At 42.9% G+C, this 26653-nt stretch overlaps 1 protein-coding gene across 1 annotated transcript in view; it reads left to right on the top strand.

Moving 5' to 3' along the window:
• The window catches only part of FANCD2 (FA complementation group D2), a gene marked incomplete in the record, with an annotated part of 1113076 nt that overhangs the window by 373167 nt on the left and 713256 nt on the right, over positions 1-26653 (top strand). Inside the window, 1 exon segment of the mRNA XM_053689418.1 lies at positions 23513-23548. Within this exon segment, the coding sequence (XP_053545393.1) occupies positions 23513-23548 (36 nt within the window).

Here is a 26653-nt window from a genome sequence, read left to right as displayed (position 1 = left end):
ACAATTCCTTCATACTTTTTCGCAATTGCAGTAATAAAGTGTGTTCAGTTTAAAATTTAAAGTGACAGTAACGGTTTTATTTTAAAACGTTTTTTGTACTTTGTTATCAAGTTTATGCCTGTTTAACATGTCTGAACTACCAGATAGACTGTGTTCTGAATGTGGGGAAGCCAAGGTTCCTTCTCATTTAAATAGATGTGATTTATGTGACACTGATAATGATGCCCAAGATGATTCCTCAAGTGAGGGGAGTAAGCATGGTACTGCATCATTCCCTCCTTCGTCTACACCAGTCTTGCCCACTCAGGAGGCCCCTAGTACATCTAGCGCGCCAATACTCCTTACTATGCAACAATTAACGGCTGTAATGGATAATTCTATCAAAAACATTTTAGCCAAAATGCCCACTTATCAGCGTAAGCGCGACTGCTCTGTTTTAGATACTGAAGAGCATGAGGACGCTGATGATAATGGTTCTGAAATGCCCCTACACCAGTCTGAGGGGGCCAGGGAGGTTTTGTCTGAGGGAGAAATTTCAGATTCAGGGAAAATTTCTCAACAAGTTGAACCCGATGTGATTACATTTAAATTTAAGTTGGAACATCTCCGCGCTCTGCTTAAGGAGGTATTATCCACTCTGGATGATTGTGAGAATTTGATCATCCCAGAGAAACTATGTAAAATGGACAAGTTCCTAGAGGTCCCGGGGCTCCCAGAAGCTTTTCCTATACCCAAGCGGGTGGCGGACATTGTAAATAAAGAATGGGAAAGGCACGGTATACCTTTCGTCCCTCCCCCCATATTTAAAAAATTGTTTCCTATGGTCGACCCCAGAAAGGACTTATGGCAGACAGTCCCCAAGGTCGAGGGAGCGGTTTCTACTTTAAACAAACGCACCACTATACCCATAGAAGATAGTTGTGCTTTCAAAGATCCTATGGATAAAAAATTAGAAGGTTTGCTTAAAAAGATGTTTGTTCAGCAAGGTTACCTTCTACAACCAATTTCATGCATTGTCCCTGTCACTACAGCCGCGTGTTTCTGGTTCGATGAGCTAGTAAAGGCGATCGATAGTGATTCTCCTCCTTATGAGGAGATTATGGACAGAATCCGTGCTCTCAAATTGGCTAATTCTTTCACCCTAGACGCCACTTTGCAATTGGCTAGGTTAGCGGCGAAAAATTCTGGGTTTGCTATTGTGGCGCGCAGAGCGCTTTGGTTGAAATCTTGGTCAGCGGATGCGTCTTCCAAGAACAAACTGCTTAACATTCCTTTCAAGGGGAAAACGCTGTTTGGCCCTGACTTGAAAGAGATTATCTCTGATATCACTGGGGGTAAGGGCCACGCCCTTCCTCAGGATAGGTCTTTCAAGGCCAAAAATAAACCTAATTTTCGTCCCTTTCGTAGAAACGGACCAGCCACAAGTGCTACGTCCTCTAAGCAAGAGGGTAATACTTCTCAAGCCAAGCCAGCCTGGAGACCAATGCAAGGCTGGAACAAGGGAAAGCAGGCCAAGAAACCTGCCACTGCTACCAAGACAGCATGAAATGTTGGCCCCCGATCCGGGACCGGATCTGGTGGGGGGCAGACTCTCTCTCTTCGCTCAGGCTTGGGCAAGAGATGTTCTGGATCCTTGGGCACTAGAAATAGTCTCCCAAGGTTATCTTCTGGAATTCAAGGGGCTTCCCCCAAGGGGGAGGTTCCACAGGTCTCAATTGTCTTCAGACCACATAAAGAGACAGGCATTCTTACATTGTGTAGAAGACCTGTTAAAAATGGGAGTGATTCATCCTGTTCCATTAGGAGAACAAGGGATGGGGTTCTACTCCAATCTGTTCGTAGTTCCCAAAAAAGAGGGAACGTTCAGACAAATCTTAGATCTCAAGATCCTAAACAAGTTTCTCAAGGTTCCATCGTTCAAAATGGAAACCATTCGAACAATTCTTCCTTCCATCCAGGAAGGTCAATTCATGACCACGGTGGATTTAAAGGATGCGTATCTACATATTCCTATCCACAAGGAACATCATCGGTTCCTAAGGTTCGCATTCCTGGACAAGCATTACCAGTTCGTGGCGCTTCCTTTTGGATTAGCCACTGCTCCAAGGATTTTCACAAAGGTACTAGGGTCCCTTCTAGCGGTACTAAGACCAAGGGGCATTGCAGTAGTTCCTTACTTGGACGACATTCTGATTCAAGCGTCGTCCCTTCCTCAAGCAAAGGCTCACACGGACATAGTCCTGGCCTTTCTCAGATCTCACGGATGGAAAGTGAACGTGGAAAAGAGTTCTCTATCTCCGTCGACAAGGGTTCCCTTCTTGGGAACAATAATAGACTCCTTAGAAATGAGGATTTTTCTGACAGAGGCCAGAAAAACAAAACTTCTAAACTCTTGTCAAACACTTCATTCCGTTCCTCTTCCTTCCATAGCGCAGTGCATGGAAGTAATAGGTTTGATGGTAGCGGCAATGGACATAGTTCCTTTTGCGCGCATTCATCTAAGACCATTACAACTGTGCATGCTCAGTCAGTGGAATGGGGACTATACAGACTTGTCTCCGAAGATACAAGTAAATCAGAGGACCAGAGACTCACTCCGTTGGTGGCTGTCCCTGGACAACCTGTCACAAGGGATGACCTTCCGCAGACCGGAGTGGGTCATTGTCACGACCGCCGCCAGTCTGATGGGCTGGGGCGCGGTCTGGGGACCCCTGAAAGCTCAGGGTCTTTGGTCGCGGGAAGAATCTCTTCTACCGATAAATATTCTGGAACTGAGAGCGATATTCAAGGCTCTCAAGGCTTGGCCTCAGCTAGCAAAGGCCAAGTTCATACGGTTTCAATCAGACAACATGACGACTGTTGCGTACATCAACCATCAGGGGGGAACAAGGAGTTCCCTGGCGATGGAAGAAGTGACCAAAATCATTCAATGGGCGGAGACTCACTCCTGCCACCTGTCTGCAATCCACATCCCAGGAGTGGAAAATTGGGAAGCGGATTTTCTGAGTCAGACATTACATCCGGGGGAGTGGGAACTCCATCCGGAAATCTTTGCCCAAATTACCCAACTGTGGGGCATTCCAGACATGGATCTGATGGCCTCTCGTCAGAACTTCAAGGTTCCTTGCTACGGGTCCAGATCCAGGGATCCCAAGGCGACTCTAGTAGATGCACTAGTAGCACCTTGGACCTTCAAACTAGCTTATGTATTCCCGCCGTTTCCTCTCATCCCCAGGCTGGTAGCCAGGATCAATCAGGAAAGGGCGTCGGTGATCTTGATAGCTCCTGCGTGGCCACGCAGGACTTGGTATGCAGATCTGGTGAATATGTCATCGGCTCCACCATGGAAGCTACCTTTGAGACGAGACCTTCTTGTTCAAGGTCCGTTCGAACATCCGAATCTGGTCTCACTCCAGCTGACTGCTTGGAGATTGAACGCTTGATCTTATCAAAACGAGGGTTCTCAGATTCTGTTATTGATACTCTTGTTCAGGCCAGAAAGCCTGTAACTAGAAAAATTTACCACAAAATATGGAAAAAATATATCTGTTGGTGTGAATCTAAAGGATTCCCTTGGGACAAGGTAAAGATTCCAAAGATTCTATCCTTTCTTCAAGAAGGATTGGAGAAAGGATTATCTGCAAGTTCCTTGAAGGGACAGATTTCTGCCTTGTCTGTGTTACTTCACAAAAAGCTGGCAGCTGTGCCAGATGTTCAAGCCTTTGTTCAGGCTCTGGTTAGAATCAAGCCTGTTTACAAACCTTTGACTCCTCCTTGGAGTCTCAACTTAGTTCTTTCAGTTCTTCAGGGGGTTCCGTTTGAACCCTTACATTCCGTTGATATTAAGTTATTATCTTGGAAAGTTTTGTTTTTGGTTGCAATTTCTTCTGCTAGAAGAGTTTCAGAATTATCTGCTCTGCAGTGTTCTCCTCCTTATCTGGTGTTCCATGCAGATAAGGTGGTTTTACGTACTAAACCTGGTTTTCTTCCAAAAGTTGTTTCTAACAAAAACATTAACCAGGAGATAGTCGTGCCTTCTTTGTGTCCGAAACCAGTTTCAAAGAAGGAACGTTTGTTGCACAATTTGGATGTTGTTCGCGCTCTAAAATTCTATTTAGATGCTACAAAGGATTTTAGACAAACATCTTCCTTGTTTGTTGTTTATTCTGGTAAAAGGAGAGGTCAAAAAGCAACTTCTACCTCTCTCTCTTTTTGGATTAAAAGCATCATCAGATTGGCTTACGAGACTGCCGGACGGCAGCCTCCTGAAAGAATCACAGCTCATTCCACTAGGGCTGTGGCTTCCACATGGGCCTTCAAGAACGAGGCTTCTGTTGATCAGATATGTAGGGCAGCGACTTGGTCTTCACTGCACACTTTTACCAAATTTTACAAGTTTGATACTTTTGCTTCTTCTGAGGCTGTTTTTGGGAGAAAGGTTTTGCAAGCCGTGGTGCCTTCCATTTAGGTGACCTGATTTGCTCCCTCCCTTCATTCGTGTCCTAAAGCTTTGGTATTGGTTCCCACAAGTAAGGATGACGCCGTGGACCGGACACACCTATGTTGGAGAAAACAGAATTTATGTTTACCTGATAAATTACTTTCTCCAACGGTGTGTCCGGTCCACGGCCCGCCCTGGTTTTTTAATCAGGTCTGATAATTTATTTTCTTTAACTACAGTCACCACGGTATCATATGGTTTCTCCTATGCAAATATTCCTCCTTAACGTCGGTCGAATGACTGGGGTAGGCGGAGCCTAGGAGGGATCATGTGACCAGCTTTGCTGGGCTCTTTGCCATTTCCTGTTGGGGAAGAGAATATCCCACAAGTAAGGATGACGCCGTGGACCGGACACACCGTTGGAGAAAGTAATTTATCAGGTAAACATAAATTCTGTTTTCATTTGATTTACTTTGATTAGTCATAGAAGTTTCAGCTTACTTGAAGGGCTTGTTTGTTACTGGTGACACCATTTTTAAAAGATAAAAACGTTTTTATTTTTCAAAACTAAAGCATTTTTAAAAGTTTTTTGTAAGGGACTGAGGGGTCATTGTGGCTTGTGTTTGGGTTTTTTAACCCACATAATTAATTAGAAAACACTCAGGTGTTTTCTTTTACTAGGCCTCAAAAACGAGTGAGGTGGGAGGGGCCTATTTTCGGCCTCAGTTGTGCAGTTTCTTTCTCCTGTTAAGTGTGGTCAGTCCACGGGTCATCATTACTTCTGGGATATTAACTCCTCCCCAACAGGAAGTGCAAGAGGATCACCCAGCAGAGCTGCTATATAGCTCCTCCCCTCTATGTCACACCCAGTCATTCTCTTGCACCCAACTAATAGATAGGATGTGTGAGAGGACTGTGGTGATTATACTTAGTTTTTATATCTTCAATCAAAAGTTTGTTATTTTAAAACAGCACCGGAGTGTGGTGTTCACTCTCAGGTAGAATTTGAAGAAGAATCTACCTGAGTTTTTGTATGATTTTAGCCGGCGTAGTTAAGATCATCTTGCTGTTCTCGGCCATCTGAGGAGTGAGGTAAACTTCAGATCAGGGGACAGCGGGCAGGTTCACCTGCAAAGAGGTATGTAGCAGCATATTATTTTCTGAGGAATGGAATTGACTGAGAAAATACTGCCAATACCGATATAATGTAAGTTCAGCCTTAAATGCAGTAGTAGCAACTGGTATCAGGCTGTCATGTATGTATATTTACACTTCAGTATTCTGGGGAATGGCACTTCACTGGGATAATACTGTATGCATAAGATTTTTAGCCTAACTTGCAGTGGGAACGACTAGCAACAGGCTTTCTAATGACATTTCATTTATTTGATGTTAAACGTTTTGCTGGCATGTTAAATCGTTTAATTATTTGAGGTACTGGGTGAAAAATTGTTTTGGGCACTGTTTTTTCCACTTGGCGGTCGTTTTATTTAATTTAAGACAGTTTACTGATCTCCCTCACTGTTGTGTGTGAGGGGGAGGGGCCTATTTTGGCGCTTTTGCTACGAATCAGAAAATTCAGTCACAAGTCTGTTTTCTTCCCTGCATGATCCGGTTCGTCTCTACAGAGCTCAGGGGTCTTCAAAAATTATTTTGAGGGAGGTAATCACTCACAGCAGACCTGTGAGATTGTGCTTTGACTGTGATAAAAAACGTTATATTCTGTACATTTTTTCTGCTATTTAAGGGTTAGTTATTCATTACTAATGGGGGCAATCCTTTGCTAAATTGTGTTTTTACCGGAAAGCATTTGATGTTATAGTTTCTCCGGTTTATTGTTTCTCAACTGTCATAACTTTTTTTTTTTCTGTGCTTCTTAAAGGCACAGTACGTTTTTCATATTATTTGTAAATTGATTTGAAAAGTATTTCCAAGTTTGCTAGTTTAATTGCTAGTGTGTTAAACATGTCTGACTCAGAGGAATATCTCTGTGCTATATGTGCTAAAGCCAAAGTGGAGCCCAATAGAAATTTATGTACTAATTGCATTGATGCTACTTTAAATAAAAGTCAATCTGTACAAATTGAACATCATTCACCAAACAACGAGGGGAGAGTTATGCCGACTAACTTGCCTCACGTGTCAGTACCTGCATCTCCCGCTCGGGAGGTGCGTGATATTGTAACGCCGGGTACTTCAGGGCGGCCATTACAGATCACATTACAGGACATGGCTAATGTTATGACTGAAGTTTTGGCTAAATTACCAGAACTAAGAGGTAAGCGTGATCACTCTGGGGTGAGAACAGAGTGCGCTGATAATATTAGGGCCATGTCAGATACTGCGTCACAGTATGCAGAACATGAGGACGGAGAGCTTCATTCTGCAGGTGACGGTTCTGATCCCAATAGAGTGGATTCAGACATTTCTAATTTTAAGTTTAAGCTCGAAAACCTCCGTGTACTGTTAGGGGAGGTATTAGCAGCTCTGAATGATTGTAACACCGTTGCAATCCCAGAGAAATTATGTAGGCTGGATAGATACTATGCGGTACCGGCGAGTACTGACGTATTTCCTATACCTAAGAGGCTTACAGAGATAATTACTAAGGAGTGGGATAGGCCCGGTGTACCCTTTTCCCCCCCTCCTGTATTTAGAAAAATGTTTCCAATAGACGCCACCACACGGGACTTATGGCAGACGGTCCCTAAGGTGGAGGGAGCAGTTTCTACTCTGGCTAAGCGTACCACTATCCCGGTGGAGGATAGCTGTGCCTTTTCAGATCCAATGGATAAAAAATTAGAGGGTTACCTTAAGAAAATGTTTGTTCAACAAGGTTTTATATTGCAACCCCTTGCATGTATTGCGTCTGTCACGGCCGCGGCCGCTTTTTGGTCCGAGTCCCTGGAAGAGACTCTTGACTCAATAACTATAGATGAGATTTCAAACAAGCTTAAAACACTTAAGCTAGCTAATTCATTTGTTTCAGATGCCGTAGTACATTTAACTAAACTTACGGCTAAGAATTCCGGATTCGCCATTCAAGCACGCAGAGCACTGTGGCTAAAATCCTGGTCAGCTGACGTTACTTCTAAATCTAAATTACTTAACATACCTTACAAAGGGCAGACCTTATTCGGGCCCGGTTTGAAAGAAATTATCGCTGACATTACAGGAGGTAAAGGCCATGCCCTGCCTCAAGACAGAGCCAAACCTAAGGCTAGACAGTCTAATTTTCATTCCTTTCGTAATTTCAAGGCAGGAGCAGCATCAACTTCCTCTGCACCAAAACAGGAAGGAGCTGTTGCTCGCTACAGGCAAGGCTGGAGACCTAACCAGTCCTGGAACAAGGGCAAGCAGGCCAGAAAACCTGCTGCTGCACCTAAGACAGCATGAATTGAGGGCCCCCGATCCGGGAACGGATCTAGTGGGGGGCAGACTTTCCCTCTTTGCCCAGGCTTGGGCAAGAGATGTCCAGGATCCCTGGGCGTTAGAGATCATATCTCAGGGATATCTTCTGGACTTCAAATTCTCTCCCCCAAAAGGGAGATTTCATCTGTCAAGGTTGTCAACAAACCAAATAAAGAAAGAGGCGTTTCTACGCTGTGTACAAGATCTTTTACTAATGGGAGTGATCCATCCGGTTCCGCGGTCGGAACACGGACAGGGGTTTTACTCAAATCTGTTTGTGGTTCCCAAAAAAGAGGGAACCTTCAGGCCAATCTTGGATTTAAAGATCCTAAACAAATTCCTAAGAGTTACATCGTTCAAAATGGAAACTATTCGGACAATCCTACCCATGATCCAAAAGGGTCAGTACATGACCACAGTGGATTTAAAGGATGCTTACCTTCACATACCGATTCACAAAGACCATTACCGGTATCTAAGGTTTGCCTTCCTAGACAGGCATTACCAGTTTGTAGCTCTTCCATTCGGATTGGCTACGGCCCCAAGAATCTTCACAAAGGTTCTGGGTGCTCTTCTGGCGGTACTAAGACCGCGAGGAATTTCGGTAGCTCCGTACCTAGACGACATTCTGATACAAGCTTCAAGCTTTCAAACTGCCAAGTCTCATACAGAGTTAGTACTGGCATTTCTAAGGTCGCATGGATGGAAGGTGAACGAAAAGAAGAGTTCTCTCTTTCCACTCACAAGAGTTCCCTTCTTGGGGACTCTTATAGATTCTGTAGAAATGAAGATCTACCTGACAGAAGACAGGTTAACAAAGCTTCAAAATGCATGCCGTGTCCTTCATTCCATTCAACACCCGTCAGTGGCTCAATGCATGGAGGTGATCGGCTTAATGGTAGCGGCAATGGACATAGTACCCTTTGCACGCCTACATCTCAGACCGCTGCAATTGTGCATGCTAAGGCAGTGGAATGGGGATTACTCAGATTTGTCCCCTACTCTGAATCTGGATCAAGAGACCAGAAATTCTCTTCTATGGTGGCTTTCTCGGCCACATCTGTCCAGGGGAATGCCATTCAGCAGGCCAGATTGGACAATTGTAACAACAGACGCCAGCCTACTAGGTTGGGGCGCTGTCTGGAATTCTCTGAAGGCTCAGGGATCATGGACTCAGGAGGAGAGTCTCCTGCCAATAAACATTCTGGAATTGAGAGCAGTTCTCAATGCCCTTCTGGCTTGGCCCCAGTTAACAACTCGGGGGTTCATCAGGTTTCAGTCGGACAACATCACGACTGTAGCTTACATCAACCATCAAGGAGGGACAAGAAGCTCCCTAGCGATGATGGAAGTATCAAAGATAATTCGCTGGGCAGAGTCTCACTCTTGCCACCTGTCAGCAATCCACATCCCGGGAGTGGAGAACTGGGAGGCGGATTTCCTAAGTCGTCAGACTTTTCATCCGGGGGAGTGGGAACTTCATCCGGAGGTCTTTGCCCAAATACTTCGACGTTGGGGCAGACCAGAGATAGATCTCATGGCGTCTCGTCAGAACGCCAAGCTTCCTTGTTACGGGTCCAGATCCAGGGATCCGGGAGCGGTCCTGATAGATGCTTTGACAGCACCTTGGACCTTCGGGATGGCTTATGTGTTTCCACCCTTCCCGATGCTTCCTCGATTGATTGCCAGAATCAAACAGGAGAGAGCATCGGTGATTCTAATAGCGCCTGCGTGGCCACGCAGGACTTGGTATGCAGATCTAGTGGACATGTCATCCTGTCCACCTTGGTCTCTGCCTCTGAGACAGGACCTTCTGATCCAGGGTCCCTTCAAACATCAAAATCTAATTTCTCTGAAGCTGACTGCTTGGAAATTGAACGCTTGATTTTATCAAGACGTGTTTTTTCTGAGTCAGTAATTGATACCTTAATACAGGCCAGGAAGCCTGTTACCAGAAAGATTTACCATAAAATATGGCGTAAATACTTATATTGGTGCAAATCCAAAAGTTACTCATGGAGTAAGGTTAGGATTCCTAGGATATTGTCTTTTCTACAAGAAGGTTTAGAAAAGGGTTTATCCGCTAGTTCCTTAAAGGGACAGATTTCAGCTCTGTCCATTCTTTTACACAAACGTCTGTCAGAGGTTCCAGACGTTCAGGCTTTTTGTCAGGCTTTGGCCAGGATTAAGCCTGTGTTTAAAACTGTTGCTCCACCATGGAGTTTGAACTTAGTTCTTAATGTTTTACAGGGTGTTCCGTTTGAACCCCTTCATTCCAATGATATCAAATTGTTATCTTGGAAAGTTCTGTTTTTAATGGCTATTTCCTCGGCTCGAAGAGTCTCTGAGTTATCTGCCTTACATTGTGATTCTCCTTATCTGATTTTTCATTCAGACAAGGTAGTTCTGCGTACTAAACCTGGGTTCTTACCTAAGGTGGTCACTAACAGGAATATCAATCAAGAGATTGTTGTTCCATCTTTGTGTCCTAATCCTTCTTCGAAGAAGGAACGTCTTCTACACAATCTAGATGTAGTCCGTGCCCTGAAATTTTATTTACAGGCAACTAAAGATTTTCGACAAACGTCTTCCCTGTTTGTCGTTTATTCTGGTCAGAGGAGAGGTCAAAAAGCTTCTGCTACCTCTCTCTCTTTTTGGCTTCGTAGCATAATACGTTTAGCTTATGAGACTGCTGGGCAGCAGCCTCCTGAAAGAATTACAGCTCATTCTACTAGAGCTGTGGCTTCCACTTGGGCCTTTAAGAATGAGGCCTCTGTTGAACAGATTTGCAAGGCTGCAACTTGGTCTTCTCTTCATACTTTTTCCAAATTTTACAAATTTGACACTTTTGCTTCTTCGGAGGCTGTTTTTGGGAGAAAGGTTCTTCTGGCAGTGGTTCCTTCCGTATAAAGAGCCTGCCTGTCCCTCCCGTCATCCGTGTACTTTTGCTTTGGTATTGGTATCCCAGAAGTAATGATGACCCGTGGACTGACCACACTTAACAGGAGAAAACATAATTTATGCTTACCTGATAAATTGCTTTCTCCTGTAGTGTGGTCAGTCCACGGCCCGCCCTGTTTTTATGGCAGGTCTAAATTTTTAAATTATACTCCAGTCACCACTGCACCCTTTGGCTTCTCCTTTCTCGTTGGTTCTCGGTCGAATGACTGTGTGTGACGTAGAGGGGAGGAGCTATATAGCAGCTCTGCTGGGTGATCCTCTTGCACTTCCTGTTGGGGAGGAGTTAATATCCCAGAAGTAATGATGACCCGTGGACTGACCACACTACAGGAGAAAGGAATTTATCAGGTAAGCATAAATTATATTTTTTCTCTGAGTCATCCAACTGCTTCTCCAAGGGTTCCTGCTGTGTTTGAGGGTTATAAAGGAGTTTTCCCCCCACAAATCGTTCTGAAGAGCAGGTAGGAGCCACAGCAGAGCTGTGGCAGGGTGCTGAAAGTTTTTTTTTACTGGTTTTGATGTTTTTTCAATCCGGGTTTGCCATTAAGGGGTTAATTGGTTATTTGCATAGTTGTGCAAAGTTACTAAGGCTGTAGGATGCTACTGTAAAAATTTCATTAAGTTTACTGCTTTTTTACACTGTTTTACAAAACTTTTGCAGCTTTTTTTTCCTCTTAAAGGCACAGTACCGTTTTATTTCTAAGTGTTTTTTACTTTGAAGTGTTTTCCAAGCTTGCTTGTTACATTGCTAGCCTGTTTAACATGTCTGACACCAAGGAAAATCCTTCTTCAATATGTTTGGAAGTCATTGTGGAACCCCCTCTTAGAATGTGTCCCAAATGTACTGATATGTCTATAAATTATAAGGATCATATGTTAGCATTTAAAAATAGAACTTTAAATGATTCTCAGTCAGATGCAAGGGGTCGCCCTCTATCCAGGACCGGATCTAGTAGGGGGCAGACTCTCTCTCTTTGCTCAGGCTTGGGCAAGAGATGTTCATGATCCCTGGTCTTTAAAAATTGTGTCCCAGGGATATTTTCTGGAATTCAAGGACTCCCTTCCAAGGGGGAGATTTCAAATTTCTCGATTGTCTGCATACCAGACAAAGAGAGAGGCGTTCTTACGCTGTGTAGAAGACCTATATACCATGGGGGTGATCCGCCCAGTCCCAAGAGAGGAGCAGTGGCTAGGATTTTACTCAAACCTGTTTGTGGTTCCTAAAAATGAGGGAACTTTCAGACCAATCTTGGATCTCGAGATTCTAAACAAGTTCCTCTAAGTTCCATCTTTCAAGATGGAGACCATTCGGACTATTCTTCCTCTGATCCAGGAAGGTCAATATATGACTACCGTGGATTTAAAGGATGCTTATCTACACATCCCTATTCACAGAGATCATCATTAATTTCTCAGATTTGCCTTTCTAAACAGGCATTACCAGTTTGTGGACTTCCATTCCTCGGCCATCAGTGGTGTATGGAGGTAATCTGTCTCATGGTAGCGGCAATGGACATAGTTGATTTTGCCCGCCTACATCTCAGACCACTGCAACTAAGCATGCTCAAACAGTGGAATGGGGATTATGCAGATTTATCTCCTCAACTGCATCTGGACCAGGAGACCAGAGATTCTCTTCTCTGGTGGTTGTTTCAGGACCACCTGTCTCAGGGAATGTGTTTCCACAGGCCAGAGTGGCTCATAGTAACGACAGATGCCAGCCTGTTAGGCTGGGGTGCAGTCTGGAACTTATGGTCACAGGAGGAATCGATTCTTCCGATAAACATTCTGGAACTGAGAGCGATTTTCAATACGCTTCAGGCGTGGCCTCAGCTTGCTGCGGCCAAATTCATCAGGTTTCAGTCGGCCACCATCATGACTGTAGCTTATATCAATCATCAGGGAGGAACATTCTCTAGCGATGATGGACGTTACCAAAATAATTCGATGGACAGAGGATCACTCTTGCCATCTATTAGCGATCCAAATACCAGGAGTAGAGAACTGGGAGGCGAATTTCCTGAGTCGTCAGACTTTTCATCCGGGGGAGTGGGAACTTCATCCGGAGGTGTTTGCCCAGCTAATTCAGCTATGGGGCACGCCAGATTTGGATCTGATGGCGTCCCGTCAGAATGCCAAACTTCCTTGTTACGGGTCCAGGTCTCGGGATCCCAAGGCGGTGCTGATAGATGCTCTAGCAGTGCCTTGGTTTTTCAATCTGGCTTATGTATTCCCACCGTTTCCTCTCCTCACATGTCTGGTTGCCAGAATCAAGCAGGAGAGAGCTTCGGTGATCCTGATAGCTCCTGCGTTGCCACGCAGGACTTGGTATGCAGACCTATTGGACATGTCCTCGGTTCCACCGGGGACTCTGCCAATGAGGCGGGACCTTCTAATCCAGGGTCCGTTCTCGCATCCAAATCTAATTTCTCTGCGTCTGACTGCTTGGAAATTGAACGCTTGATTTTAGCAAAGCGTGGTTTATCTGAGTCAGTCATTGATACCCTGATTCAGGCTAGAAGGCCTGTCACCAAGAAGATCTATCATAAGATTTGGAGCAAATATCTTTATTGGTGTGAATCCAAAGGTTACTCTTGGAGTAAGGTTAGGATTCCTAGAGTTTTGTCTTTTCTCCAAGAGGGTTTGGAGAAGGGATTATCAGCTAGTTCTCTAAAGGGACAAATCTCTGCTTTGTCTATTTTACTACACAATCGTCTGGCAGATGTCCCAGACGTTCGAGCATTTAGTCAGGCTTTGGTCAGAATTAAGCCTGTATTTAAATCGGTTGCTCCGCCTTGGAGCTTAAATTTAGTTCTTAAGGTTCTTCAAGGGTTTCCTTTTGAATCCATGCATTCCATAGATATTAAGCTTTTATCTTGGAAAGTTTTGTTTCTATTAAGAATATCAATCAAGAGATTGTTGTTCCTTCTTTGTGTCCTAATCCTTCATCAAAAAAGGAACGTTTATTGCACAATCTTGATGTGGTTCGTGCTTTAAAATTCTACTTACAAGCAACTAAAGATTTCCGTCAGACATCTTCATTGTTTGTTGTTTATTCTGGTAAACGGAAAGGTCAAAGGGCTACGGCTACCTCTCTTTCTTTTTGACTGAGAAGCATCATCCGTTTGGCTTATGAGACTGCTGGACAGCAGCCTCCTGAAAGAATTACTGCTCATTCTACTAGAGCTGTGGCTTCCACATGGGCTTTTAAAAATGACGCGTCTGTTGAACAGATTTGTAAGGCGGTGACTTGGTCTTCGCTTCATACTTTTTTCCAAATTTTCCAAATTTGATACTTTTGCTTCTTCAGAGGCTATTTTTGGGAGAAAGTTTCTTCAAGCAGTGGTGCCTTCTGTTTAAAGGTCCCTGTCTTGTCCCTCCCTTCATCCGTGTCCTAAAGCTTTGGTATTGGTATCCCACAAGTAATGGATGAATCCGTGGACTCGATACATCTTACAAGAGAAAACATAATTTATGCTTACCTGATAAATTAATTTCTCTTGTGATGTATCAAGTCCACGGCCCGCCCTGTTTTCTCCAACATAGGTGTGTCCGGTCCACGGCGTCATCCTTACTTGTGGGGATATTCTCTTCCCCAACAGGAAATGGCAAAGAGCCCAGCAAAGCTGGTCACATGATCCCTCCTAGGCTCCGCCTACCCCAGTCATTCTCTTTGCCGTTGTACAGGCAACATCTCCACGGAGATGGCTTAGAGTTTTTTAGTGTTTAACTGTAGTTTTTATTATTCAATCAAGAGTTTGTTATTTTGAAATAGTGCTGGTATGTACTATTTACTCAGAAACAGAAAAGAGATGAAGATTTCTGTTTGTATGAGGAAAATGATTTTAGCAACCGTCACTAAAATCCATGGCTGTTCCACACAGGACTGTTGAGAGCAATTAACTTCAGTTGGGGGAACAGTGAGCAGTCTCTTGCTGCTTGAGGTATGACACATTCTAACAAGACGATGTAGTGCTGGAAGCTGTCATTTTCCCTCTGGGATCCGGTAAGCCATGTTTATTACGATTGTAAATAAGGGCTTCAAAAAGGGCTTATTAAGACTGTAGACTTTTTTTTTTGGGCTAAATCGATTGATTATTAACACATATTTAGCCTTGAGGAATCATTTTATCTGGGTATTTTGATATAATAATATCGGCAGGCACTGTTTTAGACACCTTATTCTTTAGGGGCTTTCCCAGAGCATAGGCAGAGCCTCATTTTCGCGCCGGTGTTGCGCACTTGTTTTTGAGAGGCATGGCATGCAGTCGCATGTGAGAGGAGCTCTGATACTTAGAAAAGACTTTCTGAAGGCGTCATTTGGTATCGTATTCCCCTTGGGGCTTGGTTGGGTCTCAGCAAAGCAGATACCAGGGACTGTAAAGGGGTTATAGTTCAAAACGGCTCCGGTTCCGTTATTTTAAGGGTTAAAGCTTCCAAATTTGGTGTGCAATACTTTTAAAGCTTTAAGACACTGTGGTGAAAATTTGGTGAATTTTGAACAATTCCTTCATGTTTTTTCGCATTTGCAGTAATAAAGTGTGTTCAGTTTAAAATTTAAAGTGACAGTAACGGTTTTATTTTAAAACGTTTTTTGTACTTGTTATCAAGTTTATGCCTGTTTAACATGTCTGAACTACCAGATAGACTGTGTTCTGAATGTGGGGAAGCCAGAATTCCTATTCATTTAAATAAATGTGATTTATGTGACAATGACAATGATGCCCAAGATGATTCCTCAAGTGAGGGGAGTAAGCATGGTACTGCATCATTCCCTCCTTCGTCTACACGAGTCTTGCCCACTCAGGAGGCCCCTAGTACATCTAGCGCGCCAATACTCCTTACTATGCAACAATTAACGGCTGTAATGGATAATTCTGTCAAAAACATTTTAGCCAAAATGAACACTTATCAGCGTAAGCGCGACTGCTCTGTTTTAGATACTGAAGAGCATGACGACGCTGATATTAATATTTCTGAAGGGCCCCTAACTCAGTCTGATGGGGCCAGGGAGGTTTTGTCTGAGGGAGAAATTACTGATTCAGGGAACATTTCTCAACAAGCTGAACCTGATGTGATTGCATTTAAATTTAAGTTGGAACATCTCCGCATTCTGCTTAAGGAGGTATTATCCACTCTGGATGATTGTGACAAGTTGGTCATCCCAGAGAAACTATGTAAAATGGACAAGTTCCTAGAGGTGCCGGGGCTCCCAGAAGCTTTTCCTATACCCAAGCGGGTGGCGGACATTGTTAATAAAGAATGGGAAAGGCCCGGTATTCCTTTTGTCCCTCCCCCCATATTTAAAAAATTGTTTCCTATGGTCGACCCCAGAAAGGACTTATGGCAGACAGTCCCCAAGGTCGAGGGAGCGGTTTCCACTTTAAACAAACGCACCACTATACCCATAGAGGATAGTTGTGCTTTCAAAGATCCTATGGATAAAAAATTAGAAGGTTTGCTTAAAAAGATGTTTGTTCAGCAGGGTTACCTTCTACAACCAATTTCATGCATTGTCCCTGTCGCTACAGCCGCATGTTTCTGGTTCGATGAGCTGATAAAGGCGGTCGACAGTGATTCTCCTCCTTATGAGGAGATTATGGACAGAATCAATGCTCTCAAATTGGCTAATTCTTTCACCCTAGACGCCACTTTGCAATTGGCTAGGTTAGCGGCTAAGAATTCTGGGTTTGCTATTGTGGCGCGCAGAGCGCTTTGGTTGAAATCTTGGTCGGCTGATGCGTCTTCCAAGAACAAGCTACTTAACATTCCTTTCAAGGGGAAAACGCTGTTTGGCCCTGACTTGAAAGAGATTATCTCGGATATCACTGGGGGTAAGGGCCACGCCCTTCCTCAGGATCGGCCTTTCAAGGCAAAAAATAAACCTAATTTTCGTCCCTTTCGTAGAAACGGACCAGCCCAAAGTGCTACGTCCTCTAAGCAAGAGGGTAATACTTCTCAAGCCAAGCCAGCTTGGAGACCAATGCAAGGCTGGAACAAGGGAAAGCAGGCCAAGAAACCTGCCACTGCTACCAAGACAGCATGAAATGTTGGCCCCCGATCCGGGACCGGATCTGGTGGGGGGCAGACTCTCTCTCTTCGCTCAGGCTTGGGCAAGAGATGTTCTGGATCCTTGGGCGCTAGAAATAGTCTCCCAAGGTTATCTTCTGGAATTCAAGGGACTTCCCCCAAGGGGGAGGTTCCACAGGTCTCAGTTGTCTTCAGACCACATAAAAAGACAGGCATTCTTACATTGTGTAGAAGACCTGTTAAAAATGGGAGTGATTCATCCCGTTCCATTAAGAGAACAAGGGATGGGGTTCTACTCCAATCTGTTTATAGTTCCCAAAAAAGAGGGAACGTTCAGACCAATCTTAGATCTCAAGATCTTAAACAAGTTTCTCAAGGTTCCATCGTTCAAGATGGAAACCATTCGAACTATTCTTCCTTCCATCCAGGAAGGTCAATTCATGACCACGGTGGATTTAAAGGATGCGTATCTACATATTCCTATCCACAAGGAACATCATCGGTTCCTGAGGTTCGCATTCCTGGACAAACATTACCAGTTCGTGGCGCTTCCTTTCGGATTAGCCACTGCTCCAAGGATTTTCACAAAGGTACTAGGGTCCCTTCTAGCTGTGCTAAGACCAAGGGGCATTGCTGTAGTACCTTACTTGGACGACATTCTGATTCAAGCGTCGTCCCTTCCTCAAGCAAAGGCTCACACGGACATTGTCCTGGCCTTTCTCAGATCTCACGGATGGAAAGTGAACGTGGAAAAGAGTTCTCTATCTCCGTCAACAAGGGTTCCCTTCTTGGGAACAATAATAGACTCCTTAGAAATGAGGATTTTTCTGACAGAGGCCAGAAAAACAAAACTTCTAGACTCTTGTCGGATACTTCATTCCGTTCCTCTTCCTTCCATAGCTCAGTGCATGGAAGTGATCGGGTTGATGGTAGCGGCAATGGACATAGTTCCTTTTGCACGCATTCATCTAAGACCATTACAACTGTGCATGCTCAGTCAGTGGAATGGGGACTATACAGACTTGTCTCCGAAGATACAAGTAAATCAGAGGACCAGAGACTCACTCCGTTGGTGGCTGTCCCTGGACAACCTGTCACGAGGGATGACATTCCGCAGACCAGAGTGGGTCATTGTCACGACCGACGCCAGTCTGATGGGCTGGGGCGCGGTCTGGGGATCCCTGAAAGCTCAGGGTCTTTGGTCTCGGGAAGAATCTCTTCTACCGATAAATATTCTGGAACTGAGAGCGATATTCAATGCTCTCAAGGCTTGGCCTCAGCTAGCGAGGGCCAAGTTCATACGGTTTCAATCAGACAACATGACAACTGTTGCGTACATCAACCATCAGGGGGGAACAAGGAGTTCCCTGGCGATGGAAGAAGTGACCAAAATCATTCTATGGGCGGAGTCTCACTCCTGCCACCTGTCTGCTATCCACATCCCAGGAGTGGAAAATTGGGAAGCGGATTTTCTGAGTCGTCAGACATTGCATCCGGGGGAGTGGGAACTCCATCCGGAAATCTTTGCCCAAGTCACTCAGCTGTGGGGCATTCCAGACATGGATCTGATGGCCTCTCGTCAGAACTTCAAAGTTCCTTGCTACGGGTCCAGATCCAGGGATCCCAAGGCGGCTCTAGTGGATGCACTAGTAGCAACTTGGACCTTCAAACTAGCTTATGTGTTCCCGCCGTTTCCTCTCATCCCCAGGCTGGTAGCCAGGATCAATCAGGAGAGGGCGTCGGTGATCTTGATAGCTCCTGCGTGGCCACGCAGGACTTGGTACGCAGATCTGGTGAATATGTCATCGGCTCCTCCTTGGAAGCTACCTTTGAGACGAGACCTTCTTGTTCAGGGTCCGTTCGAACATCCGAATCTGGTTTCACTCCAGCTGACTGCTTGGAGATTGAACGCTTGATCTTATCGAAGCGAGGATTCTCAGATTCTGTTATCGATACTCTTGTTCAGGCCAGAAAGCCTGTAACTAGAAAGATTTACCACAAAATTTGGAAAAAATATATCTGTTGGTGTGAATCTAAAGGATTCCCTTGGGACAAGGTTAAGATTCCTAGGATTCTATCCTTCCTTCAAGAAGGATTGGAAAAAGGATTATCTGCAAGTTCCCTGAAGGGACAGATTTCTGCCTTGTCTGTGTTACTTCACAAAAAGCTGGCCGCTGTGCCAGATGTTCAAGCCTTTGTTCAGGCTCTGGTTAGAATTAAGCCTGTTTACAAACCTTTGACTCCTCCTTGGAGTCTCAATTTAGTTCTTTCAGTTCTTCAGGGGGTTCCGTTTGAACCCTTGCATTCCGTTGATATTAAGTTATTATCTTGGAAAGTTTTGTTTTTAGTTGCAATTTCTTCTGCTAGAAGAGTTTCAGAATTATCTGCTCTGCAGTGTTCTCCTCCTTATCTGGTGTTCCATGCAGATAAGGTGGTTTTACGTACTAAACCTGGTTTTCTTCCAAAAGTTGTTTCTAACAAAAACATTAACCAGGAGATTATCGTACCTTCTCTGTGTCCGAAACCAGTTTCAAAGAAGGAACGTTTGTTGCACAATTTGGATGTTGTTCGCGCTCTAAAATTCTATTTAGATGCTACAAAGGATTTTAGACAAACATCTTCCTTGTTTGTTGTTTATTCCGGTAAAAGGAGAGGTCAAAAAGCAACTTCTACCTCTCTCTCTTTTTGGATTAAAAGCATCATCAGATTGGCTTACGAGACTGCCGGACGGCAGCCTCCCGAAAGAATCACAGCTCATTCCACTAGGGCTGTGGCTTCCACATGGGCCTTCAAGAACGAGGCTTCTGTTGATCAGATATGTAGGGCAGCGACTTGGTCTTCACTGCACACTTTTACCAAATTTTACAAGTTTGATACTTTTGCTTCTTCTGAGGCTATTTTTGGGAGAAAGGTTTTGCAAGCCGTGGTGCCTTCCATTTAGGTGACCTGATTTGCTCCCTCCCTTCATCCGTGTCCTAAAGCTTTGGTATTGGTTCCCACAAGTAAGGATGACGCCGTGGACCGGACACACCTATGTTGGAGAAAACAGAATTTATGTTTACCTGATAAATTACTTTCTCCAACGGTGTGTCCGGTCCACGGCCCGCCCTGGTTTTTTTAATCAGGTCTGATAATTTATTTTCTTTAACTACAGTCACCACGGTACCATATGGTTTCTCCTATGCAAATATTCCTCCTTAACGTCGGTCGAATGACTGGGGTAGGCGGAGCCTAGGAGGGATCATGTGACCAGCTTTGCTGGGCTCTTTGCCATTTCCTGTTGGGGAAGAGAATATCCCCACAAGTAAGGATGACGCCGTGGACCGGACACACCGTTGGAGAAAGTAATTTATCAGGTAAACATAAATTCTGTTTTTTCTAAGACAGGCATTTGTATTTTTTTTTTTTTAAACTTTCAGTCACCACTGCACCCTATGGTTTCTCCTTTTTCTACCTAGCCTTCAGTCGAATGACTGGGGGGTGGAGTTAAGGGGGGAGCTATATAGGCAGCTCTGCTGTGGGTGCTCTTTGCCACTTCCTGTTGGGAAGGAGAATATCCCACAAGTAATGGATGAATCCGTGGACTCGATACATCACAAGAGAAATGAATTTATCAGGTAAGCATAAATTATGTTTTTTCTGCTAAATTCAGTTTATCCTCAAGGGTTAAATGAACAAAATAATTTCGCCCACTACCTTTAATGTGCAAGTCATGTGAAGATGTTATCTAGCTGAGCAAGCAGAGATACTATGCTAGGATACAAAAATGCCATGACATAACAATATCAGCATTTTTATGAATTCCATAAAGCAATTTAATAATCCAAGTGGAAATCTTGTATCATTCTCATCTTTATGTAACATATTTAGTTAAATTTAAAGATCACACCTGAGATTTAGAAATTATGGATGAACATATCAAAAGCTATTGAAAAACATGACCCTTTGGTTCAGCTTCGCAATATTATTGGGAATTATGAACACTAGTTATACGGTAGTCTATCCAATTAATAAATCTCTATATGGGTCAATTTAATCTTCACCTTTTATACCTACCCTATTTCCCCCATCACTGACTGGGAAAGTGAAAGGTCTATTCCTTTATCTTACACAATCATACCCACTGCTCAATAAACATGTGCAGTATTTGAGCCCATGTCTTATTCGAACAGTTTTTATCACTTTATTTTATTTCATTCTCTGATAGTATATGAGCAGCCCCTATTATAATGCTGCACTTTTACCACTCTTGTGCTAAATGAAAGATGTCAGCCTTATCACAACTTTTTCGTTTTGCCTTCACCCATCACTGCTTTTCCCTGGCACTTAATCCCCATGTTCATTTCTCACAGTCACAATTTTGACACTCAGCACAAATACAATATTGCAACATTAGAACTTTCTTTCAGTTCTTTACAAACACACAAGCGCACAAACCGCTCACACAGTGTTAATGATTTATTTTCATTTTCCTTTAGTAATACCTCGACGCCAGGATCATGAATTTAGGCATGTAACACAATTGTTTCTCAAGTTGATGTTATGTTCTCTCTCATCTAGATTTGTCTATGAGTTAGTGTCAGTTTGAGCCATTAAACCTAACATCCGATACAAGCATAGCATTTGCTTTTACCTAAACATCGCTCAATACACATGACCGAGTGACTTCATCTATGTGGGAGGATACTTCAGCCTCCTTTACACATAAAAAGCCAATAGGAGCGCGACGCGCGTACACACCCCCCTTTGAGAAAGCCGTGAGAACGGCGAAACATGTTCTCACCAGGATACTGGTGAGGAGTCAGGGAGCTCCTGTGTTTGTTAAGGCTAAGCTCGATGTAGGGGAACCTTAACTTTAAATTCAAACCTTCTAATTTAACATACGTACATTGATCAGTAGTTGATAACATTGTGCAAATAGCTATCTATAACTATATTTAACCGTCAAGTATATGGTATTCAGTGGGCAATAGCTACAGGGGAATCTATCGGATGCCGATGCGGTATTGCATAAATATTCTGTGGCTAAGCAATTGCAAGCGTAATAGAGCTACTACTTACTCTCATGCTTTATCACTATCTACTAAGCAATGAACTCGACATTAATCCTCAGTGCATATATATTAACAATAGAGTAAAGAAGCCTATTTATTTATTTGTATAACCGCAAATCCTCTATGCCTAATATTGGTGATCACAATTGCTAAAAATTCTATATTATACTAAACGTTTACTTATCCCTTTAGCTAACTATATTAGCTTGGAATTCAGCTGTTTAAACTGATATGTTCATTTGAATTTACATGGTAATAGCAGACCGCATACTGCAGTGCAACCTATGAAAGATTCAGCTGTTGCTAATTGATGTGCACTAAACTAGACATACTGGGGCAGCAGAGTCATAGTCACATCTTCTCTGGTGTAACATTACAACTATTGTACCTAACTCATGCGATCAGAGCAATACATCTGCCAGTTGTAAAAGCGCAAACATTTACTCCTTTGTGTCATAGTAAATGGCATACCAGATACTGAGGCATAACGAAGGTGCCCCAACTTAAACAGCTACTAACCCATTTAGCAAAATCTTATGTGGAATCAGGGGCAGCATGATTATAATTATATCTTATCGACTTTAATTTGTAAGTCTTAAATAAATTAATTTAACTAGAATAACATCATTTTAAGACTTCCAACGATTATCTGTGATTCAATACTCCTGGATACCAAAAGTATGCACCAAACACACTACTTACAAGATACCTAAGTATGCACCAAACATACTGACTACAGATATCATTAGTTACAATCCTCCCAGGATTCAGAAGGTTTGAATGTATTAGTACTCACAAGTGACAACTCAATCATTTTTAGGATTAAATATTATTATCCAAATACACCAAAGATCTTTGTTTGGTTAGATCATTACCATTGTACTAACTCAGTGCTGAGTCCAGAAGGAATACATTATGCTGATTTATTCCATCTGACCTATATGATACTCAATATTCCAAACAACTATCATTTAAATCCTATTCTAGCAAGTAGTCAATTATATTCAAGAATAACTACTCATGTTCTATAACTGAAGAGATAAATAATTGCCATACCTATTGGGTGTATGATATCCAATTAGAACTTGTAGTTCTGAATACTTCGGTATTCTACAGTCACAACGAGTATATTCATATACATAGACATTGATATCCACATATGTGGTATAATTCTAGCACCTCATTACCCTATTAAGAGCTTTTGTTTTTAATTTGCACATCCCTTAATTTTATCTCCAATTTGATGTGTATATATTAAAAGGTACTTTTTATTTATCTCAGTGAGATCTCTCCAAACCATTTGTTGTTCACTTCCAATTCAAAATTATTATATGCCATACATGCCTACTATGAGTGCTATAAGTGTATTCTAGAATGGGTACTTAATCCATTCCATTTTGCTTTGAAATTAATATAATACACAGCACCACCTACCCCAACATAAATACACAGCAAACAAGCTGAATAACATATTGAGGGTGTTAGGCATTCAAAATCAATTTGGGTAGTACCATTGAATTTCTCTCTTGTCAGAATGTAGAATTAATCGGAGAAACACTTGTGTGCACATTGCTTAAACTTGTACATGATCTAATGAAACCAATTTTATCTGTAGGCTATTGAAGGCATTGAAGCTGTGGCAGATCACAAGGTAACTTCCTAAAGCACCCTCCCAATTGTGAATTTAACATTACCAGAAAGAGGGCAGGAAATACTATGTTGCTGCATGCTTATTGGGATAGAAATCACATTTCTTTTTTAATGACACGATGAGTCCGCAGATCATCTTAATTAGTATTGGGAATACCACTCCTGCCCTGCAGGAGGAGGCAAAGAGCACCACAGCAAAGCTGTTAAATATCCCTTCCCTTCCCTCCCAACCCAGTCATTCTCTTTGCCTATGTTAAGTGCAAGGAGGTGGTAAAGTAGGTGTTAGAAAAGATTCTTCAATCAAGAGTTTATTATTTTTAAAGTAGTGCAAGATTGTGATGCTTTGTCCTAGGGTGTAGCCGTAGTCCTTATCAGTCTCTTCAGTAGAGCAGTGGTGGCTTTAGAGCAGTGGGAACTTTTGGGACATAATTCTCACTGCGCCTCCGATATTCTGATGCTGCCCTTACCCTGAAAACCTGAGCGATATTACTCAGGACTTTTGTTTATTTACAGGTCTATGTGAGGGAGAGGACCTCTCAAGCCTGGGAACTGCCTTGCTGTCAGGCAGAGATGAGGTAAGTGCTGACTTTATTTCTGGGGGAAGAAAGAAATCTCAGAAAAAGTTTGGGCACTTTATTATTTTTATTCAAACCTCATTAAAATTGGGCTCTTTTTAAAGGGTTACTGAGAGAGATTCTCCTGGTGTATTAGGGGACACTATGGCAGCTTGGACGCAGGCACTGGGGCTGAATTTGACAGGTGACCTTCATCATTTTAGTTGCGCACATCTTTTCCTAGCACTTCCGGTTATCGGAAGGAACGGAGGATTTTAAGTCTGAGTGTTTGCGCTTAGGAGACAGCACTACAGCCGAGTCAGGAATTTGAGCAGAAGGGCTGATGGGCACCTCAGCTTTGTTAAGCTGAGGTGTAGAGGGGGTTTGCAATACTCATGTACCTCATTTACCTATTCAGCCATTTCTGCCCACATAAAAATAAAATGTTACACTTAAAAGTTTAAAGAGACAGTAACGTTTCTAATTTTTCTAAAAAATAAAATAAAAAATTGTCTTTTATTTGATTGATCTTTCATATGTGAGTAAGATTGGTCCAAGAGACCCTACAAAGTGTCACCTTACGCTTTTGAACAAATGTGGAACCACCAATCCCTTTCTCTGTTCTTTTTTGTGAGAACTTTACTATAGGGATACAAAAAATTCTCATGTGTCCATAAAATTTTATAGCCCACACATGCAGTGCCCTGCGCTTCCTCGCAAACTTCATCTGGAGTTACTTTGCAAGACATCACTTCTCTGATGTCCTTGGCGATATCTGTTGCATTGTCTTTTTCTTTCATGTAATTAGCAAGAGTCCATGAGCTAGTGACGTATGGGATATACATTCCTACCAGGAGGGGCAAAGTTTCCCAAACCTTAAAATGCCTATAAATACACCCCTCACCACACCCACAATTCAGTTTTATAAACTTTGCCTCCTATGGAGGTGGTGAAGTAAGTTTGTGCTAGATTCTACGTTGATATGCGCTCCGCAGTAGGTTGGAGCCCGGTTTTCCTATCAGCGTGCAGTGAATGTCAGAGGGATGTGAGGAGAGTATTGCCTGTTTGAATTCAATGATCTCCTTCTACGGGGTCTATTTCATAGGTTCTCTGTTATCGGTCGTAGAGATTCATCTCTTACCTCCCTTTTCAGATCGACGATATACTCTTATAAATATACCATTACCTCTGCTGATTTTCGTTTCAGTACTGGTTTGGCTTTCTACAAATATGTAGATGAGTGTCCTGGGGTAAGTAAGTCTTATTTTCTGTGACACTCTAAGCTATGGTTGGGCACTTTTTTAATAAAGTTCTAAATATATGTATTCAAACATTTATTTGCCTTGACTCAGGATGTTCAACATTCCTTATTTTTCAGACAGTCAGTTTCATATTTGGGATAATGCATTTGAATCAAATATTTTTCTTACCTTAAAGATTTGACTTTTTTCCCTGTGGGCTGTTAGGCTCGCGGGGGCTGAAAATGCTTCATTTTATTGCGTCATTTTTGGCGCTGACTTTTTTGGCGCAAAAAAAATCTTTCTTTCATGTAATTAACAAGAGTCCATGAGCTAGTGACGTATGGGATATACATTCCTACCAGGAGGGGCAAAGTTTCCCAAACCTTAAAATGCCTATAAATACACCCCTCACCACACCCACAAATCAGTTTTACAAACTTTGCCTCCAAGGGAGGTGGTGAAGTAAGTTTGTGCTAGATTCTACGTTGATATGCGCTCCGCAGCAAGTTGGAGCCCGGTTTTCCTCTCAGCGTGCAGTGAATGTCAGAGGGATGTGAGGAGAGTATTGCCTATTGAATGCAGTGATCTCCTTCTACGGGGTCTATTTCATAAGGTTCTCTGTTATCGGTCGTAGAGATTCATCTCTTACCTCCCTTTTCAGATCGACGATATACTCTTATATTTACCATTTCCTCTACTGATTCTCGTTTCAGTACTGGTTTGGCTTTCTACAAACATGTAGATGAGTGTCCTGGGGTAAGTAAGTCTTATTTTCTGTGACACTCTAAGCTATGGTTGGGCACTTTATTTATAAAGTTCTAAATATATGTATTCAAACATTTATTTGCCTTGACTCAGAATGTTCAACTTTCCTTATTTCCAGACAGTCAGTTTCATATTTGGGATTATGCTTTAAATTATCATATTTTTTCTTACCTCAAAAATTTGACTTTTTTCCCTGTGGGCTGTTAGGCTCGCGGGGGCTGAAAATGCTTCATTTTATTGTGTCATTCTTGGCGCAGACTTTTTTGGCGCAAAAATTCTTTTCCGTTTCCGGCGTCATACGTGTCGCCGGAAGTTGCGTCATTTTTGACGTTATTTTGCGCCAAAAATGTCGGCGTTCCGGATGTGGCGTCATTTTTGGCGCCAAAAGCATTTAGGCGCCAAATAATGTGGGCGTCTTATTTGGCGCCAAAAAATATGGGCGTCGCTTTTGTCTCCACATTATTTCAGTCTCATTTTTCATTTGCTTCTGGTTGCTAGAAGCTTGATGTTTGGCATTTTTTTCCCATTCCTGAAACTGTCTTATAT

This window comes from Bombina bombina, chromosome 7 (genome assembly GCF_027579735.1).
Source record: "Bombina bombina isolate aBomBom1 chromosome 7, aBomBom1.pri, whole genome shotgun sequence".
Lineage (NCBI taxonomy): Eukaryota > Metazoa > Chordata > Amphibia > Anura > Bombinatoridae > Bombina > Bombina bombina.
This window is presented reverse-complemented; position numbering and strand designations above follow the sequence as displayed.